This window comes from Xyrauchen texanus, chromosome 11 (assembly GCF_025860055.1).
Source record: "Xyrauchen texanus isolate HMW12.3.18 chromosome 11, RBS_HiC_50CHRs, whole genome shotgun sequence".
Lineage (NCBI taxonomy): Eukaryota > Metazoa > Chordata > Actinopteri > Cypriniformes > Catostomidae > Xyrauchen > Xyrauchen texanus.
Window position 1 is genome coordinate 10998526 of NC_068286.1, and position 20602 is coordinate 11019127.

General features: G+C 37.7%; 2 protein-coding genes across 4 annotated transcripts in view; both read right to left on the reverse strand.

Moving 5' to 3' along the window:
* map2k7 (mitogen-activated protein kinase kinase 7) overlaps positions 1 to 4600 on the reverse strand; it is a 51680-nt gene extending 47080 nt beyond the window's left edge. The window contains exon 1 of the mRNA XM_052137010.1: positions 4476 to 4600. Within this exon, the coding sequence (XP_051992970.1) occupies positions 4476 to 4599 (124 nt within the window). The 5' untranslated portion in view covers position 4600. The remainder of the gene's footprint in view (positions 1 to 4475) is intronic.
* Positions 4601 to 6515: 1915 nt separating this feature from the next.
* Positions 6516 to 20602, reverse strand: part of LOC127652213 (serine/threonine-protein kinase N1-like) — a 65382-nt gene continuing 51295 nt past the window's right edge. For all 3 annotated transcript variants that reach the window (XM_052138348.1, XM_052138346.1, XM_052138347.1), the window contains exons 8-22: positions 19928 to 20037; positions 19193 to 19336; positions 18936 to 19011; positions 18644 to 18773; positions 18127 to 18214; positions 17468 to 17550; positions 16628 to 16703; positions 16312 to 16403; positions 16004 to 16180; positions 15683 to 15745; positions 13500 to 13576; positions 12658 to 12800; positions 10377 to 10484; positions 10140 to 10220; positions 6516 to 9874 (exon numbers count right to left, since the gene is read on the reverse strand). In XM_052138348.1, the coding sequence (XP_051994308.1) occupies positions 9671 to 9874; positions 10140 to 10220; positions 10377 to 10484; positions 12658 to 12800; positions 13500 to 13576; positions 15683 to 15745; positions 16004 to 16180; positions 16312 to 16403; positions 16628 to 16703; positions 17468 to 17550; positions 18127 to 18214; positions 18644 to 18773; positions 18936 to 19011; positions 19193 to 19336; positions 19928 to 20037 (1652 nt within the window). In that variant the 3' untranslated portion in view covers positions 6516 to 9670. The remainder of the gene's footprint in view (positions 9875 to 10139; positions 10221 to 10376; positions 10485 to 12657; positions 12801 to 13499; positions 13577 to 15682; positions 15746 to 16003; positions 16181 to 16311; positions 16404 to 16627; positions 16704 to 17467; positions 17551 to 18126; positions 18215 to 18643; positions 18774 to 18935; positions 19012 to 19192; positions 19337 to 19927; positions 20038 to 20602) is intronic.

Consider the following 20602-nt stretch of genomic DNA (forward strand, 5'->3'; position numbering starts at 1 on the left):
TGACAGTATGTCACAATGACCTTTGATTTTGCCACTATTATGCATAACTGTTTTCAATACACATATATATTAGCATTTCACAATTAATGTAATTTTATTCTGTGAGGCATAAACATAGCTGCCTAATCCAACTTGCAAAAGTGTGGCTAAGGGCACTTTTCTTTTAATCGATCTTAGTGATCCAAAATTCAGTGATCGTATCTGCCTAAAATGTTCTGATCGGTGATTCACTTGTAGAAAAATACAGATATATAGATGGACATCTATAATAGCTATAAAAACATTTAGGAGAGAGAGAGAGAGAGAGAAAAAAAAAAGGCAAAAAAAAGAGGGAATTTTATGCAATTAAATCATGAATCGGCCACATGAAATTACCAAATTAAACATGGATTAAATTATTAAACTCAATCATTAAAGCAATCCTATTATATGGATGTGAAATTTGGGGACCAGTCTTACATTTTCAAAATTGGGCTAAAGAATGGAGGTACATAGAGGCACTTCCAATTCCGGCTGCAGCACTGAATTTGGCATATCCCCTTAACTTTGAAATACAGAAGATATCAGTTCAATTCTGGCATCAGCTCCATCAGGTTGATCCAGAGTCTATAAAATATAAAACCCTCCTCACCAATGAGATTCCACCAGTGTCTCATCCTCTAAATACACTTGCTCTTAAACTAGTTAATGAAACTCAAACCGTGATTGACTCCAGGTACAACCCTAAAATAATTATTAAAGACTAAAATCTAAAAGATACTCATGATAAAACATTCAAAACTCAATATGACCTCAAAAAACTCTAACGTTATTTGGCCCTAAATAGAACCACAAAATTGGCAAACCACTTATAAATGAAACAATTTAAAAAGAGAAAAATCCTCTCAAAATATAGATTAAGTGATCATGATCTAGAAACAGAGAGAGGTAGACACAAGACAGCCTAGACACAGAGACAGCAGAGAACAAGCAGACACTGCAACCTTAAACTAATAGAGGGTGAGAAATACTTCTCATCTGTCCCAAGATACCACACTGTGAGAGAAATGTTTTTCACCAAATTTGAAACACTGAATCCATCATCCCTACAGAGAAAATCCCCTATATACTTGGAGGAAGACAGCACAGCCACACAAGCTGCTAAATATGTGTCTGCCATTCACACTGTTATACATGACTAATTCACTGTGTACATTTAATTCATATTGTGTATGTGTGTGTATACAGTGTGTACGGAAAGTATTCAGACCTCCTTAAATTTTTCACTCTTTGTTATATTGCAGCCATTTGCTAAAATCATTTAAATTCATTTTTTTTTCCTCATTATTGTACACACAGCACCCCATATTGACAGAAAAACACAGAATTGTTGACATTTTTGCACATTTATTAAAAAAGAAAAACTGAAATATCACATGGTCCTAAGTATTCAGACCCTTTGCTGTGACACTCATATATTTAACTCAGGTGCTGTCCATTTCTTCTGATCATCCTTGAGATGGTTCTACACCTTCAATTGAGTCCAGCTGTGTTTGATTATACTGATTGGACTTGATTAGGAAAGCCACACACCTGTCTTTATAAGACCTTACAGCTCACAGTGCATGTCAGAGCAAATGAGAATCATGAGGTCAAAGGAACTGCCTGAAGAGCTCAGAGACAGAATTGTGGCAAGGCACAGATCTGGCCAAGGTTACAAAAAAAAATTTCTGCTGCCCTTAAGTTTCATAAGAGCACAGTGGCCTCCATAATCCTTAAATGGAAGACGTTTGGGATGACCAGAACCCTTCCTAGAGCTGGCCGTCCGGCCAAACTGAGCTATCGGGGGAGAAGAGCCTTGGTGAGAGAGGTAAAGAAGAACCCAAAGATCACTGTGGCAGAGCTCCAGAGATGCAGTCAGGAGATGGGAGAAAGTTGTAAGTCAACCATCACTGCAGCCATCCACCAGTCGGGCTTTATGGCAGAGTGGCCTGACGGAAGCCTCTCCTCAGTGCAAGACACATGAAAGCCCGCATGGACTTTGCTAAAAAACACCTGAAGGACTCCAAGATGGTGATAAATAAGATTCTCTGGTCTGATGAGACCAAGACAGAACTTTTTGGCCTTAATTCTAAGCGGTATGTGTGGAGAAAACCAGGCACTGCTCATCACCTGTCTAATACAGTCTCAACAGTGAAGCATGGTGGTGGCAGCATCATGCTGTGGGGGTGTTTTTCAGCTGCAGGGACAGGACGACTGGTTGCAATCGAGGGAAAGATGAATGCGGCCAATTGCAGGGATATCCTGGACGAAAACCTTCTCCAGAGTGCTCTGGACCTCAGACTGGGCCGAAGGTTCACCTTCCAAGACAATGACCCTAAGCACACCGCTAAAATAACGAAGGAGTGGCTTCACAACAACTCCGTGACTGTTCTTGAATGGCCCAGCCAGAGCCCTGACTTAAACCCAATTGAGCATCTCTGGAGAGACCTGAAAATGGCTGTCCACCAACGTTTACCATCCAACCTGACAGAACTGGAGAGGATCTGCAAGGAGGAATGGCAGAGGATACCCAAATCTAGATGTGAAAAACTTGTTGCATCTTTCCCAAAAAGACTCATGGCTGTATTAGATCAAAAGGGTTCTTCTACTAAATACTGAACAAAGGGTCTGAATACTTAGGACCATGTGATATTTCAGTTTTTCTTTTTTAATAAATGTGCAAAAATGTCAACAATTCTGAGTTTTTCTGTCAATATGGGGTGCTGTGTGTACAATAATGAGGAAAAAAAATGAACTTAAATGATTTTAGCAAATGGCTGCAATATAACAAAGAGTGAGAAATTTAAAGGGGTCTGAATACTTATATATATTTATATATACATATATACACTTATATATGCACATACATATATACACACACACACACACTGGCAGCCAAATGTTTGGAATAATGTACAGGTTTTGGTCTTATGAAAAGGATACTTTAATTCACCAAAAAGGCATTCAACTCATCACAACGTATAGCCAGGACATTAATAACATCAAAAATTACTTCTCACGCACCTCAGTCTAGCTGATCCCACAAATGCTCAAAGGGGTTAAGACCACTCTTCCCCAATTATCTGTTGTCCAATGTCTGTTTCTTTGCCCACTCTAACCTTTTCTTTTTGTTTTCTGTTTCAAAAGTGTCTTTGTCTTTGCAATTCTTCCCATAAGGCACCCCTGAGTCATCTCTTTAATGTTGTACATGAAACTGGTGTTGAGCGGGTAGAATTCAATGAAGCTGTCAGCTGAGGACATGTGAGGCATATATTTCTCAAACTACAGACTCTGATGTACTTATTCACTTGTTTAGTTGTACATTTGGCCTTCCACATCTCTGTCTGTCCTTGTTAGAGCCAGTTATCCTTTGTCTTTGAAGACTGTAGTGAACACCTTTGCATGAAATCTTCAGTTTTTTTTGCATTTCAAGCATTGTATAGCCTTCATTCCTCAAAACAATGATAATGATTAGCTGATGAGTTTCTAGAGAAAGCGGTTTCTTTTTTGCCATTTTTGACCTAATATTGACCTTAAGACATACCAGTCTATTGCATAATGTGGCAACTCAAAAACAAACACAAAGACAATGTTAAGCTTCATTTAACAAACCAAACAGCTTTCAACTGTGCTTGATATAATGGCAAGTGATTTCCTAGTATCAAATTAGCAATTTAGCTTGATTACTCAAGCTAAATTGCTAATTTATTGGGGTCTGTCCAGATTTGATAAAAAATGACTTTTTTCAAATAGTGATGGTGCTGTTGTTTTTTTTACATCAGTAATGTCCTGACTATACATTGTGATCAGTTGATTGCCAATTTCGTGAATTAAATGACCAATTTCCTTCCGAAATCTGTACATTATTCCAAAGTTTTGGCAGCGGTGTAAATATATATTTTATTTTATATAATTATTCTTAGAATTTAAATGTTTATATTTTGAGTATGTATGTTTTTATTCTATTTAATAATTCATTTCGTAGTATTTAAATGTTCATTACTATTAATTGTTGAATTTATTATTGCATTATTATCTTATTTAAAACAGCTTGTATTTACATAACCTTAAAATAATTTGGTAATATTAATTTTATATTTAATTGAAAAGAGAGAGCGCGAGAGAGAAAATCATAGACAGAAAGAGAAAGACTGATGTGTGTTTATAGTTATCAGGGCCTGCTAAACACTGCTAGCCAGCAGGCTAACGCTAGTGAGCTGGCAGCCAGATACGTTTATTATTTATTTATTTGAAATATTAAGCCTAAGGATCACATTTAAACAGTCTGGAGGTCAAACCCCGATAAACAGATTCCTCCGGACCTTTAATAGAGAATCATTAGTGAGAATGAGAGTGAAGTGTCAGGATTTGGTCGGTTTGTTTGTTTATATCATGTAGTCTGTGTTTCATCCCTCCATTCTCATTATCATTCCTTCATCTTCACACAAACTCACTTGGCCTCGGACGTGACCGCTGCGGACTCATGTCGATGTTCAGGTCGATTCGTTTGCGGGCTTCTTTATTTTCCTGCTTGAGTTTCTCCTCGATTCTAGAGAGTCTCTGCTCCAACGACGACATCTTGAAAACTTCAGCAGCACCATCGACCGCCGCCACTTACTGCCTACTAGTGGCCACTGAGAGAAACACTATGGAGTCAATTCCATGCCACATATATTTGCAAAAATTAAGTATCACAAAAGTAAAATAAAGTATCGAGAGAAAAAAAGAAAGTTTTGCAAACAAAAATAAAGAATTACAAAATATAAATAAAATATAGCAAAAACCAAGATATAATTAATTGCAAAACTCAATGACTGTTGTAAAAGAAACTAAAGAACTTTTATCATTTTTTATCTCTGCAACAGATTTTTAGGCAGCAATGATTTTGCCACACATATTTTTCTTTGCAATGCCTACTAATTATTTTGCCATGCTCCTTTTAATATGCTTTCCATCACGTGTGAGCTCATGATACCGCTTTGCCTTTGCGCTTCACTTTTCTGTGCGTTTCACTTTATGGCACTGTTTTGACGTGGGGGTGGAGTCAGGGGATTGGGGCGTGTACAACGGCTCAATGATGCCTCCCTAGAAGTTACGTCATTAGCTTGAGACACGGATCAAACATCATGGCCGAGCATAGGCATGCAGGTGGATCTCAGGTATGTAAAGTTGATTGTTTCCTTTTATTTAATTAGCATTAAATGTGTTTTAACAGCGTTTGCTTCAGATAAAGAAGTTAGAGATCAGTTAAAGCAGTGGATTTATTAGCCATACTCGCTAACGCGTCTGAAATAGCCAGCATCTGCAGGTTTTCTCTCTCAATTGATTGGACTGTTGATTGATTCTTATGTTTATTTTATATGTTGTCTTCTAAAAAGATGTAAACTCCAAATTTAAAAATATATAAATAAATATATGTTACATTATCACTGTTAAAGGAGACAATAAACAGATTACAAATAAAAAGTTAAACGATCGTAACAAACTTGCATGTGTTCGGTCTCTTAAAAAAAAACTTGTTTTGAAATATAAAATTTTCACATCCCCTATATTCTTAATTATATCTTGGTTTTTGCTATATTTTATTTTATTTTGCGATACTTTATATTTTTGCAAATATATGTGGCATGGAATTGACTCCATACAACACAGCACCTGTCATTAGTGGCCACTGAGAGAAATACAGCACTGGTCATTTGCCTCTAGTGGCCACTGAGAGAAAAAACGTACTGGTATAGTTACAGTATTCTTACTGCTCATGAATGTCTTGTTGAATGTTTGTTTTTTATTTATATCTTATGTAATGTACAGTATATTGTCACTATAAGGCCAATATTAATTACATTGACTGTCCATTGCCATTTTTTACTATTACCATCTCTCCATTATGATTACCATTGTTCTGTCATTGGTTTAGTTATTTTAATTTACTTATCACCTCGGCGCAGAGTGCGGGAAAAACATCACACACTGCCCCCTAGCGGTCGATCCCGCAGTTTCTGTGTATACTTACAGGGATAGTTCACCCCAAAATCAAAATGATTTCATCATTTACCCACCATCATGCTCTCCCAGATGTGTATAACTTTCTTTCTTCTGAACACAAGCAAAGATTTTTAGCAAAATATCTCCGCTCTGTTTGTCCATTCAATGCAAGTGAATGGTGACCAGAACTTTGAAGCTCCAAAAAGCACATACATGCAGCATAAAAGAAAGTCATACACATCTAGGATAGCATAAGGGCGAGTAAATACTTATTCGTTTTTGAGTTAACTATTCCTTTAAGACTTGAGGAGGAAGGTTTTAACAGTTTTACCATTTTTAAGCATTTCTTATGAATAGCCTAAGGCTTCTAAAGGCCGTTTTCTTAAGATAAATTAGCCTCCATTTCCCTGTTCATACATTTTAATAGGTTATCCAGGCAAAAAATGAAAAAGCTGAAGTCAATGAACAATTCAAGATGGTTTTTAAAATCTAACACACAACAAACATGATCATTTTAACTACAGCTTTATAGAACTCGTGTAACATATTTTATGAATTGTATAATCGTACAGAACACACATTAATCTGCAGTCAGACACATATTCCATTAACAGGAAAGGGAGGATCAGATTTCCATTGTTAAAGCACATAAGACTTATTCAAGTGTGTGTGTGTGAATGTTTTGTTTTTTGGCTTTGTCCATATGCATTTGTAACAGACATGGCATGGTCTTTGAGTTCATATGCACAAACAATCCAATATCAAATTCATAAACTGATGTTTTTAAGGCATCAGAATAGCTCAGAGGTAATAATGGGTGTGAAACAGGAACCAGCACAGTCCATTTCTTTGCTGAACAGTCACTAATCGTCATTGATGCAAATCATGCCTAAAATAAACAAAGTAAATCCAACAAGTAATATTAAATCTATTTAAATAATGTGTATAAATGGAGACAAACACTTGTAGTCAATCTGAGGCCATGAAGTCTTTCAACGAGAAGAGGTTTTATACCCATTTGGTCAAATGTATCAAAGCATCTAACAATGTTTGCAAATGAACTTTCAGTGATGACTAAAAAAAATTAAATAAAATTAATCACTAAAAAAAAATTACGTTTTGCCTATTTTTAAGATTTACGCATTTCAGTTTCTAAAATTCCATTAAATTGAATTGTGTTAAATGTAACTAAATTAAATAAACTTTTTTTTTTTTAATACGTTTTCTTTTTTCTTTTACACAATTCAATTTGATGGAATGTAATGAAATTAAAATCCGTAAATCTTACAATAATTTTTTTAGCTTGTTAAAATATTAAAATGTTCATCCAATCACATTCTTCCTCACAACAATCATTCAAAAGGTCATCTGAGTTTCCACAGATCTCACATTTCCTCTGAATTAAACAGACATTTCTTGACAGTCTTGATAAGCATATTCCACTTTTACAAATACTTTTGCGAAACACCTACTTATGCCGTAAATAATACTCTCCTACTTCGAGATAGCGCACCCAAAAATAAAAATTCTTCATCATTTACTCACCCTCATGCCATCCCAGATGTGTATGACTTTCTTCTGCTGATCACAAACAAATATTTTTTTGAAGAATATTTCAGCTCTGAAGGTCCACACAATGCAAGTAAATGGTGACCAGAACTTTAGAGACATAAAAGCAGCATAAAAGTATTCCATACAACACTAGTGGTTAAATACAGATGGGTGACAGATCAATATTAAGTCCTTTTTTTCTTTTCTTTTTCAATCTCAACCTTTGACCAGCCCCAACCAGTAGGTGGCTGAATGTGAAAGTGTAGATTTACAGTAAATAGGACTATAATATTGCTCAGTTTCTCACCAACACCTATCATTTCACTTTAGCGGACATGGATTTAATCACTTGAGTCTTGTGGATTAATTTTATACTGCCTTTGTGCTTTTTGGAGCTTAAAAAACTGGCCACCATTCACTTACATTTTGAGGACCTACAGAGCTGAGATATTCTTCTAAAAATATGTTTGTGTTCTGCAGAGGAAAGTCATACACATCTGGGATGCCATGAGGGTGAGTAAATGATGAGAGAATTTTCATTATTATAAATTACATAAATATTCTAACAATTTTGTAATGTTCAGTTCCAACCAAGATTTAAGTCTTCTGCTCTTTGCCTCCTTTAGTGAAGTCAAAAGATTAACAAGATGAATACAAATCATGACCAACACTATTTTAAGGCATATTTTTCAAACCGACCTTAATATGAGAGGTTCATTTGTTTTTCTAATATTTCCACGAACCGTAAACCTTCCTCAAAGTGCACTTAATGGGTGGAGACCAAGCAGTTTATTGGACTGTTCCCCTGAAGTTCAATATGCTTGACTTATTTTGACATGACAAACCCAAAGCAAACAACCCTTAATAAGTTTAATGCCTTGACCACAGGACACACCAAGAGCAGGTACACATTCATGTTCAAACATAAATTAGTCTATTTAAATAAGCTTTGCTCTCAGTGTATGCAGAAAATCATCTCTTAAACACATTCCTTTGGGTTCCTGTTCCTAATCAGGCCAACGGAGACAATACGGAGTAACAGTAATGTCCATTTTGAACGGAGAACATCTGAAAAAGGGAAGTGTGGATGGAGAAAGATCTTTTGTTGTTGTTGCCAGTTGGTCGTTCATCTTCCGAGGAAAACAAAAGGAGATGTTCAGCAGAATGTTTAAGCTCAAAGTATACTTCGGTTATAACACGATCACTTAGCATGTGTGTACAGTCCAATGCTAGTATTTAAAAATGTACTTCGTATGACTGTGTGCGCATGCACGCTACGACTGTTACGAGACACCGGACTATTTCTCTTCAGGAGTTCAGACCCATAAAGAAGTCTTTATATTCCTTCAGACACGAGTTCTACAAATGCAGGTATCACTTGACCTCCTAACACAAGTGCTCTTGATGTGCACATCCACTGTTGTTGTCTTCTACCTTTGTTTCCTGATGTTTAGCATCAATTACATCTTTTTCTAATGCTTCTTCGTTAAAGTAACAGCTCAACTGTGAGTGCTGCCACCTTGTGGACCCACAAATTAGTGCAAATAATTCCAGGCACATGCGCAAACTGCATGTTCAGCACATGCAAGGTTCAAACCTTCAGTGCTGGATCGCCATAGGACGAAACTTGCATCCCGCATCCTGTGTGCAGACACCTAGCATTCACGTCTAACCAAAGTTTACTTTGGGCTTTCGTCACCATTCACTTTAAAGGCATCTTTTGTTTTTCCATACATTGATGAACATCCCTTTAACTGTGACCATTTCTTTCATTACTGTAAGAATGAAAGGAAATGTACGCTACCAATCAACATTTGGATACATTTAACTGCATTTATGTTCCTCATGATCTTTAAAATCTTTTGATTTAAGGCTTATGCTTAAATGGCAAAAAACAACCTGACATGACTTAAATTCTTCTTCCTTTCTCTTTCTAATCCTAAACTTCTTGATCTCTTTTTCAGTCTTCTCTTAATCTCTCCTGAACATCACAGTGTTCACAGGTCCAGCAGATTCAGAATTCATATGCAACATCCATATTGGCCACTCTTCATCGTCACCGAGTCACGGAGCAGAAATGTCTCTCTATGGCAATATCACAGTGAACACGCTCTCAGCAGAGGTCAGAGACATAGTCAAAATCACGGAAGCAGTCCTGATCCTTGCGTGAGAGCACCCGGGGTTCACGGGGTGGAGTGAGACTCGGAGCTTCTGTTGTGAATTCTTCATCAAAGTTGCTGACGTCCTCTTTTCCTCCGATAGAGGGAAGGAAGGGAGGAGGGAGTTTACGGAGGAGAAGAGCCTCCCAGTCCATATTCTGAGAGAAAGAGGGGAAACGTAATGTTTATGAATTTATCTTTGGTCTTTATCATTTTTATGGTGGACCTTTGAGCAGAAAATGTGTGAAAACATGAAGTACGGACTAACATCCTTTTGTATCATTTATGTCATCTTATGTCTGATTTTGTATACTGCAGATTACAATGTTCAAAGTGATGATGCAAGTAAAAGGCAAAATGATGGAATATTACAGTCGTTATCAACATTGAAAATGTTTTAAAATAGAGGGTAAAAAAACTCGCCCTGAAGAAAGGTTGTTTCTTTATATCCTCTGCATCCTTCTCACTGGAGCCCAGTCTTCTCTCTGGATTTCTCCTTAGTAACTGTTAAAGACACAAAATATTCTATAATTCTAGAAAAATATGCTTTATTATACCTTCTTTATTCTACAAAAAATATACACTGAACATCCAACAAATAAGACCGATGAATCCTTCAATTGCGGTGTGTGAAGTTGTGTTTGTGTGCATATTATTTACCCTCCTCATGATGCCAATGGCCTCAGAAGAAAGGAAACGTGGGTATCGAACTTCATCATTCACTATACTGTCAAAAACTTCCTCTTCATCATCACCTGGAAATGGGGACTAAAACAAAATATTTTTTTGGGGTTAGTTCATCCAAAAGTTAAAATCCTCTCATCATTTACTCACCCTCATCCCATCCCAGCTGTGTATGACTTTCTTTCTTCTGCAAAACACAAAGATTCTTTGAAGAATATCTCAGTTCTGTTGGTCCTTTCAATGCAAGTGATTGGTGACCAAAACTTTGAAGCTCCAAAAATGCACATAAATGCAGCATTAAAGTCATCCATAAAACTAAGTGACGAAGTGCTTTATTCCATGTCTTCAGAACTAATCAAATCAGTTTTGGGTGAAAACAGACTAAAATAAAAGACATTTCCACTATAAATATTGAAATCAGCAATCTCCTTGATTACACTTCCAAGCACCATCTAGCGTTCTGCGCATGCATCAAGCACTAGGAAGCGTAAACATTATTGAAATCATGATTGTGTCTAGAGACTGCAATGGCAAGATGAACAGAGAAAAAAAGAGGTACATTTTGGTCTGTTTTCACCCAAAACTAAATAGATTGCTTTAGAAGACATTGATTAAACCACTGGAGTCTTATGGATTATATTTATGCTGCCTTTGTGTGCTTTTTGGAGATTCAAAGTTTTATCACTTTGAAGTTTTATCACTTTATTCCATTGTATAGATCAGGGGTAGGCAACCTTTTTGACATGGAATAAAAACAAAACATGCACGCAGAGGGGTAATCATTAGCACGCAAGCAACAGAGAGAGAGGAGCAGGCTATTTTATATTTAGTTTTTAGCACCTGTATTTCAGTCTACATCTTGATATAATACTTTCTCATGATCATGCAGTGTGTTTTCATCTAGTGTGACTAGACTCGCTCTGTGCATGCTAGCCATCTGTGCATCACAAGCCGATCAACTATTCATCCCTTTTCGGTGAATTACACCTGCAAAATTCTAAAACTTCCTTTCCAGGTTTCATTTATATTTTGAATAATTTATATTTTGCCGCTTGTGTTTTTTTAATCCCACGATGTGGGTTTAGGTTGTTTAATGTAGTTTTGAGTGCGACTATAGTTTAAGAGGATGTACCTGTATGCTGGGTTGGAAATCTCAAGGATTAATAGTGGTGTTGTCCTTATTACATCACGTGTTGAAAGGGTTGGGGATGAACTGAATACATGTAACGGGATTACATATTTAAAATACTGTATTCTTAGTTACTTATAATATAAGTAACTGTATTCCTGTAATTTAAATCATTGGCATTTAGAATACAGTTACATTCAAAAAGTATTTTAATTACTGAAGAGATTACTTTGCATTTTATTGTCATTCGTTTCATTTAATATTTAGTCCTTTCAGATGGAAAACATTTCTAACATGATGTGTTATATTCATACGACCAGACAGAGAAGTATGTTTGAAGTTTGGAGCAGAAGAAATATAAATAAACCTTGTGTAATTCTCAGCTTTACACTAAGCTAAAATGCTATTTTACATGCACATGTTACCAGACTCGATCATATTTTTTTATCAAGAAAATTCTCGTTGGATCATAGTAAATTTTTTTCTAGTAAGACCTTTGATATTAGGGCAAAAATAATATTCTTGATGGATATTCTAATGGAATACGTTACAAATTACATTTTACAGCATGTATTCTGTAATCTGTAGTGGAATACATTTCAAAAGTAAGCCTGCTAACCATGCGTGTTGTTCAGAAAGCAAAAAGAAAATTGAAACACTGAATGTAGGCTGTCATCCGTGCAGACTTACCGGAGCAAAGGAGGAGAATTTTCTCGCGTGATTAACCGAACGTGAAGCAAGTCTCGTCACGTTTTAACTTTTTATTTAGCCTCCCATTCAGCTAATGAAAACATGCTGCATGATCATGAGGAAGGATTACATCAAAATGTAGACTGAAATACAAGTGTGGAATTTATATAAATAAAATAGTCTACTCCTCCCTCACTGTTGCTGGCATACCCCCCCGTACCAGTACCATAGGTTGCCAACCCCTGGTATAGACCTACAGAGCTGAGATATTCTTCTAAAAATCTTTGTGTTTTGCAGGAGAAAGTCATACACATGGCATGGTAAATCATGGGGTGAGTAAATCATGAGAGAATTTTCATTTCTGGGTGAACTATTCCTTAAAAAAATTATGAAAACATCTAAAAAACACAGTACTCAAAACCCTCATCTCTTTCTCACCTCTCCCACTAGCATCTCATATATAAGCACTCCAAGTCCCCACCAGTCCACTGCTCGTGTGTATGACGTGTCGGTCAGAACCTCTGGAGCCAGAAACTCTGGGGTTCCACAAAAAGTACTGGTCCGATCCCCATAACCCATACCTGAGAAAGACAGGATGAGAAGACTGACAAACATTCATGGCAGATCAACAGACCTGCAATCAACATGTCAGTTTAGAAGTTGAGTTTAGATTGTGACTCTCCCACAAATGTGGAAATCCACCGAGCTGTGACAGACACACACACCCCGGTAAGTGATAAAAAACATGATATGTGGGAAAGACTTGTCTAGAATAAAACAAAAACAATGTGTTTATAGATATTTAACAATGGAGAGAAAGGTATCTGGGGAAATTGTTGTGGTCTGATGTTTTCTGTTCCCCCTCTCTGTAACCCCACCTCTATCTCTTTAACTCCTCCCATCTCTATGTAACCCCTCCCCTCTGTCTAACCCCACCTCTCTATTTAACTCCTCCTATCTCTCTGTAATCCCTCCTCTCCTTAAATCCCCTCCTCTTTCCATAATCCCACCTCTCTCTCTGTGACCCCACCTAGTTCTCTCTTTAACCCCTCCTATCTCTCTGTAACCCCACCTCTCCCTGTAACCCCATCTATCCCTGTAACCCCACCTCTCCCTGTAACCCCACCTCTCCCTGTAACCCCACCTCTCTCTCTGGACCCCCCTCTTTCTGTAACCCCACTTTTCTTTCTGTAACAATCAACATGACCAAACGGTTGGGGAGAATAATAACACCTGGAAAGTCACTGAAAGACAGAATGAGAGAGAGTGTACAGGTATACCTTCTTTACACAATCCAAAGTCAGCGATCTTAACATAACCTTCTGTGTCGAGCAGCAAATTGTCCAATTTCAGATCTCTGAAGGAGAAATGACAAACGCTATTTTAGCTATTTCCAAAAGGACAGTATACTATGTTATAGAGCCCGACCGATAAAGGATTTTGAAGGCCGATACCGATACAAATATTTGTTGGGTTTAAAATCCGATAAACCAATATATCGGCCGATATTTTTTTTTATTTTTATTTTTTCAGAAACACACAACAAAACATTAACAGATTTCCCTAACATTAGTTATTTGTAGTTATTTATGAGTTTTAACTAAAATAATATGATAATGCATTTTAAAAAGAAACTTGTTTCTTTTATTGTCACAACAGAACAGAGGAACATCAAAATATATTAAAGTTCTGATAAATAAAATGTATAAAAATACAAACTTAAGATATGAATCGTAAAGTCCTTTGAACAAAAACACAAAAACAACAACAACCAAATCAAAGTTACCAGTATTAAAAGACTTGGTATAGCTTCATAAATATAACTTTAAACTATACAACTTATAAATTGCTAACAGTATATATGAGGTAGTGTAATCCTCAATAGGTAGTGCAATCCTCAATAGCTCCAGTCCAGCAGAGACAGGTTGTAGTACAAGAAGCAAAGTTTCTCTGCATTATCTCCTTTCAAAGAGCTTCGCCTATCCTCATAAATATTCCCTATGGTGCTGAACACTCTTTCGCTCGCCACAGAGGAGGGTGGACAGGAGAGGTACTGCCTTGCCAAAACTGACAGTCTGGTGAAACGGTTGGTGCTGTGTTTCATTACAAAAAATAATGATGACATTATTACTAGATATATCATCATAATTTATATTATCATTAAACAAGATAAAGGTCATTCCTAAATGTTTGTGTGCGTGTGTATTGTAATAATTAGTCCCACTCCCTACATTGCCTTATAAGCTACCTTATAATTACAATGTCAGCTTGCTTATCCCTTTACCTGCACTTTTTAAATTCTTTCCATCAAGCTACATCAAACCATTTTCAATCATCAGTTGCTGCCTGCCTTCTAAAACCTATTATTTAGCGATTCTAAATCCATTATGTGACTCGTTAATGCTGCGGCTGAACGACAGTCTGCAACGCACACTTTGCGTCGTTGGATTCACACACATCATGTAAAAGAAAAGCTAACTTTGTCTTTTATGCACAAGATACGTTTGATACTTTGTCTAAATGTTCACTCCTCGCAAGTCTAACTTACATTTTACAATGCAGGGACTGTAACTAGAGATATGCTAGTTAAAAATACAGTAATAATCATTACTTTATTTAGGCAGAAAAAGTTCGTTGTGGTTTCCAAGCTCATTACTGTTACCGTTAGCGGTCTTCCACTGATGATAGTGGCATTAGCTAGCTTTGTGGTTAGCTAGTCTATGATGAGCCATAATTTAGCAATGGATAACGTCATACTGCAAATTGTAAAACATACATTTTCAATATAACAGGCCAAGGAGAGATGATACGTCTCATTGCTATAACTGTCACGCACTATTAAAGAAATACTTAAGTCACATCGTCAAAAGTTAAAAGGACAGTCAGTCAACTACACTGTAACAACGTAACGTAATTATTACTAGCTAATTCCGCTTCACTCTCGGCTTATTTAACAGCAGCAAAACTGGACATGATAGTCACAAATTTTGTCATGCTTATTTGAGTTAAGAGAACTGATGGGGATGTTCTTTTAATTGTTATTCAAGCAATGTATGTGACCAACTCACCATGGCATGAACACACTTCACCGATGATCTCACTCGCGGATAACTGATTCTCTCTGCCCGACTCTGGCTGGATCAGCAGATTGCAGGATATGTGGCGCGTTATACACGAGTGTTGCCAACAGGGACGGTGTAGAGTGCCCTCTGGTGGACAAACTATACAACTCCAACACTCATGACATGGTTGAAGGGTGTTTCGTCCGTTTTTTTTTTTTTTTTTAAATATTCATTTATCGGCCATTATAAACGCCGATACCGATAGTTTGGAAAATGCCTAATATCGGCCGATAATATCGGCCTGCCGATAAATCGGTCGAGCTCTACTATGTTATACATTTAATGTATACACATACATAGACAAAGCCAGCACATGTGCACACAATTCTTAGCATACTCACCTGTACACAATCTTGTTGTCATGTAAAAACTGAAGTCCTAAAACCACGCAAGCAGCATAGAACCTGAAAACACGCACACACACACACGCGCACGCACGCACACACACGCGCACGCACGCACACACACGCGCACACGCACGCACACACACACGCGCACACGCACGCACACACACGCACGCACACACACGCGCACACGCACGCACACACACACACACACACACACACACACACACACTAAATAAATGGTCAAATGCACAAATACATACACATTAACAGTGCATAATACAAATGTATGGTTTCAAAACAAACACATTTACATACACAGCCCGTTGCTCAGTGAAGACGTCTGAATGTATGTGCATCATAAGGTCACCACCTGCCGTATACTCCATGACAAAACACACATGTTCTGGAGTCTGGAAACATGCAAACAGGTTCACGAGGAAAGGATGCCGTGCGCTGTTCACGGTGTCGAAAATACGCTTCTCACACATCAAACTGAGGGAAAGAAATTGGGAGCAAATTAGTCAGACTTATTAACAAAACACTGAAAAAAAAGCTATATAAAGATTAAGTAAAATGTTTTGTTTTTTTTACTTATCAGTTTATCTCTGTGCCCCTTTGTTTACCTTTCTACTTCATCTCTGGCCACAATGTCTCCTTTTTTCAGAGCTTTAATGGCATACATACTGCCTGACTTCTTATATTCTGCCAACAGCACCTGAGAGACACAGATATGATATATGATACAGTGAGTGAGAAAAAGATGCATTATAGATTTAGAGAAATATGAGATACAACCAATAAAATGTATAATAATTAAAAAGGAAGGAAGAATCTAAAAGACAGAGAAGGAGGGGGAGAGGAAGGAAGAAGTTAAAGGATCAAAGGTGTAGAGAAGGGATGTACTGAAAAGAATAAAACAAAGACGAGGATGAAAATCACCTTTCCAAAATGGCCTCTGCCAAGAACAGCAATTAGCCGGAAATCCTGCAGGCTCAAAGCAGTCTTCTTTTGCTTACTGCACAAGCAAAAACGACAAGACATTTACAATAAATAAAACTGGCCTAAATCCAGTGACAATCATGCTGACATCTGTATACTGGGGATCTCTATAGCTGGGTTTCTATCCAGCAATTTTTATGTGCATTTTTAAATTGTGCATAAGAATGGAAATGCTTGACATGCAAATAAACTCTAAAAATTCACTTTAAATGTAATGAACTAGGCAGAGATGGATTTTCTAGTGTTTTGTATTAGTTAAAATGTGCATTAAGGTGATGAAACGGATTATTCGCAAAACGATGACAATAATTTGTGTTATGAGTATGAGGTCTGACCTTGGCACCCAATTCTTCAAACATAGCCCTTGAACTATTTAAACCACAGCTGGTCATTAAACTGGGTCCTCACAATCCGTCAGAACAGTTTCTACAACGGGCGAACCCAGGTATGCAGAGGCTGGCGGCATTGCAGCCATTTCAGCCCTCATTATATCAGATATTACACTTATTCTATGGTGTGTCCTGGTAGCATTTAGCAAAACGAGGTACAATTGCTCCAATTCTGAAAATAAAGCTCTTCCCGAAGCAAGGAGGTCATTCAGCTGCTCTATCATGGCAAGGTGGACCCCTTAAGACGTAGTGGATGGAAATGCGCAACTACTCGTATTTTCTTTAGTCTCATTTATAGAAATGTGCTTAAATACAAAACATTTCAATGGAAACCCAGCTAATGTATGTACATATGTTAAGTATATTTGTGTGTGTGTGTGTGTGTGTGTACCTGCTCAGTGATTGTGTTCTGTTTGGTCGCTCAGGCGTGGTTAGGTCAGGAGGAGAGAGGGGCTCAGTGACCGATTGTTGTTCCTGTACCAACCAGCACAAAGACAGAAGAAGAGTTGAAGAGAACAAGGAGTGGCAACACAGAGATGAGGAGTTACAGAAAAAGAGGTGGGGTTACAGATATAAATGGAGTTAAATAGAGAGAGGAGGAGTTCCAAAAATTGAGGTTGTTGTGAGAGGGGAGGTGTTTCAGAAGGAGGGGAGGGGTTACAGCGAGAGGGTTACAGAAAGAAAGAGGATCCAGAGAGAGAGGTGGGGTTACAGAGATAGGATGAGTTACAGAGAGAGAGGTGGGGTTACAGAGAGATAGGAGGAGTTACAGAGAGAGAGAGAGAGAGAGAGAGAGAGAGAGAGAGGCGGTTACGGAGAGAGAGGTGGGGTTACGGAGAGAGAGAGGTGGGGTTACGGAGAGAAGAGGGGTTACAGAGAGACAGGTGAGTTTAAAGAGAGAGGAGGGATTACAGAGAGATAGGAGGAGTTAAAGAGAGAGAGGTGGGGTTATATACAGAGGGGAGGGGTTACATATATTGTTAAATATCTATTAACAAATTGTTTTATTCTAGACAAGTCTTTCCCATATACCATGTTTTTATCACTTACCGGGGTGTTCGTGTCTGTCACATCTGGCTGGATTTCCACCTTTGTGGGAGACTCACAGTCTAAACTCAACTTCTCCACTGATATATCTCTGTAACACATAAGTCCACATTCCACCTGGTTTGTCATGAGGTCATGACCCAGTACATTCAGATTCACACTCATTTCACATGGCAATTACACACACTTGGATGCAGCAATCACACCTGTGACTATGAGTGTGTTATATCATTCTGAATTCTATGGCATCATAAGTGAACATACCAAAGCTTATGAAATTCTAGTTTAAGTTATACATTTTCATGTTATATAAGGTGTCATAGACAGTTTTCTTTTCACTATTTTGAAATAGTATTACAATTAATTTACTTTTGCTTGAACATGCTAATCCTGAGTTAATCTAAACCCTGAAGAAACCCAAATGACCAGAAATTATAATTCATAAAGAAATGTCGAGGATTAGACTATGAAGAGACTTGCATGACAGTCAAATGTGTGTGTGTGTGTGTGTATCATTTACCCTGTCTGTGCAGTGTGTGTGTGAGGGCTGTAGGTTCCTGTGTTGTTGACTGTTGGTATGGCATTCCTAAGCAATCTCACCCATGTCCCGATATCAACATTCATCTGTCGAGCTCGCAAGAACGCTTTACCTGCAGATGACCAGAGAAACACACATACAGAGAAGAGTTTAATTCAATCAATGACCACTAGAATGCACTAAATAACACTGTTTGTACATGGACTCTGGATAAATCAATAGATCAACGAATTTCTAAGCAGAGAGAGAAAAAAAACGTCTCTCTGTCTCTTACCCTGTTGCTTAGAGAAAACTTTCTTCTGTCGTTTTAGTCGTGGAACCCTCTCGATCACAGGGTTAAAAAATGTGACCTGATGCAGACAGACAGCATGTCACACATTTCAATGGTGGCCAGTGGTGACAAAGACTTTACACTGATGTGGTCTGAGCGTGTTACTGTCTGTGTGATAGTCTTTATAAAGCAACCTCGGCAAGTAGAAGTGATTCTTGCACACAAAAAGCATATTTTTGAGTGTGTTTATGTGTGTGTACCTCTGCCAACAGCAGACCCTGTGGTTCCAGCTCGAGCTGGACTCTGTGTTTCTGGTTGTCCAGGAAATCCTCCAGCTTGAGAAATTTCAATGCACACAGAGACCGGTAGTCTCTCCAGTACACTGCGATCTCCATCTCTCTGGACTGCAAATACGAACAATCAGTTATTAGAGAGTTTATATTTCACCGTTATACTTCAGCACTGATTAATTCTTAGTTTCAGTAATAATCACTTTGAGAGTGTACTAGAAATAAATAATTGTACAGAGATTGCTTCCTAATAATCCCCATCCATTAATTGGCTGTATCAATCTACTCTCTCCTCTCCACCAATAGCTGGTGTGTGGTGAGCGTACTGGCGTACTATGGCTGCCGTCGCATCATCCAGGTGGATGCTGTACACTGGTGGTAGTTGAGGAGAGTCCCGTTCACTGTGTAAAGTGCTTTGAGTGTAGTGTCAGAAAAGCACTATATAAATGTAATGATCATTCATTCAGATCAATTATCCAGAACAATCTGTTTCATAATGCTTTTTCTCCACAAACAGAAATAGCAATGTCATGTGTGATTGCTTAAGTAAATTGAAATGCACCAGTCACAAGTCATGTCACTGATGTTGTACAAGGGTTTAGAACAACGAAAAGAGCTTTAATAGTTGCAGCCTATTGACTGAAGCTTTAATTAATGAAACCTCTAATCTGTGTTAATATACTATAAACACTGATCTGAACTAACTCTCTCCAGTTCTACAGTGAAGGTCTGGTCCCAGCCCTGTTCTCCAACCGTCTTCCACACTGTCTGACCCACGACCGAGTTATCCAGCTTCAGCACTGCGCTCACCTCCGCTGCACAGGCAAAGACATATATTTGTGAGAACATGGAAATCAAAAATTTGTATAAACAGAGAAATAGTAGATTTTAAAATTTTCTTAAAGAGATAGTTAACCTAAAAATGAAAATTCTCTCAGTAAACGATGAGAGAATATTAGAATTTTTGGGTGAACTATCCCTTTAAGAAAATGTGAGTGGTACTTGTCCGTTCAAAATGTTCTGCCAAAATGCTAATGTGTTGTGGGTGATTGCCAGGACATTGCTCTGCAGTTGCGTAATTGTTCTAAATGTTTTTTAGTGTGTTTAGCTACATGTGTTTGCCATGTGTTTTAATGGGTTCTATGGTGTTGTTAGGTGGATGCTAGGTTGTGCTGGGTTAAGAGCCCACTACAAAGTCTCTATTATGTGGGCTCTTCTTCAATTTAAGTCTTTAAACTTTTTGTCCATATTCATTGTCCACCAGGTGAGAATTCTGATTGCTTAGAAAAGTAATAGAACAACTCTCCTCAACAAGTTGCACAATTTGAAGCAGCATTAATGTTAATAGCACAAACGGTGCAGGATGAGTTACTCTACTAA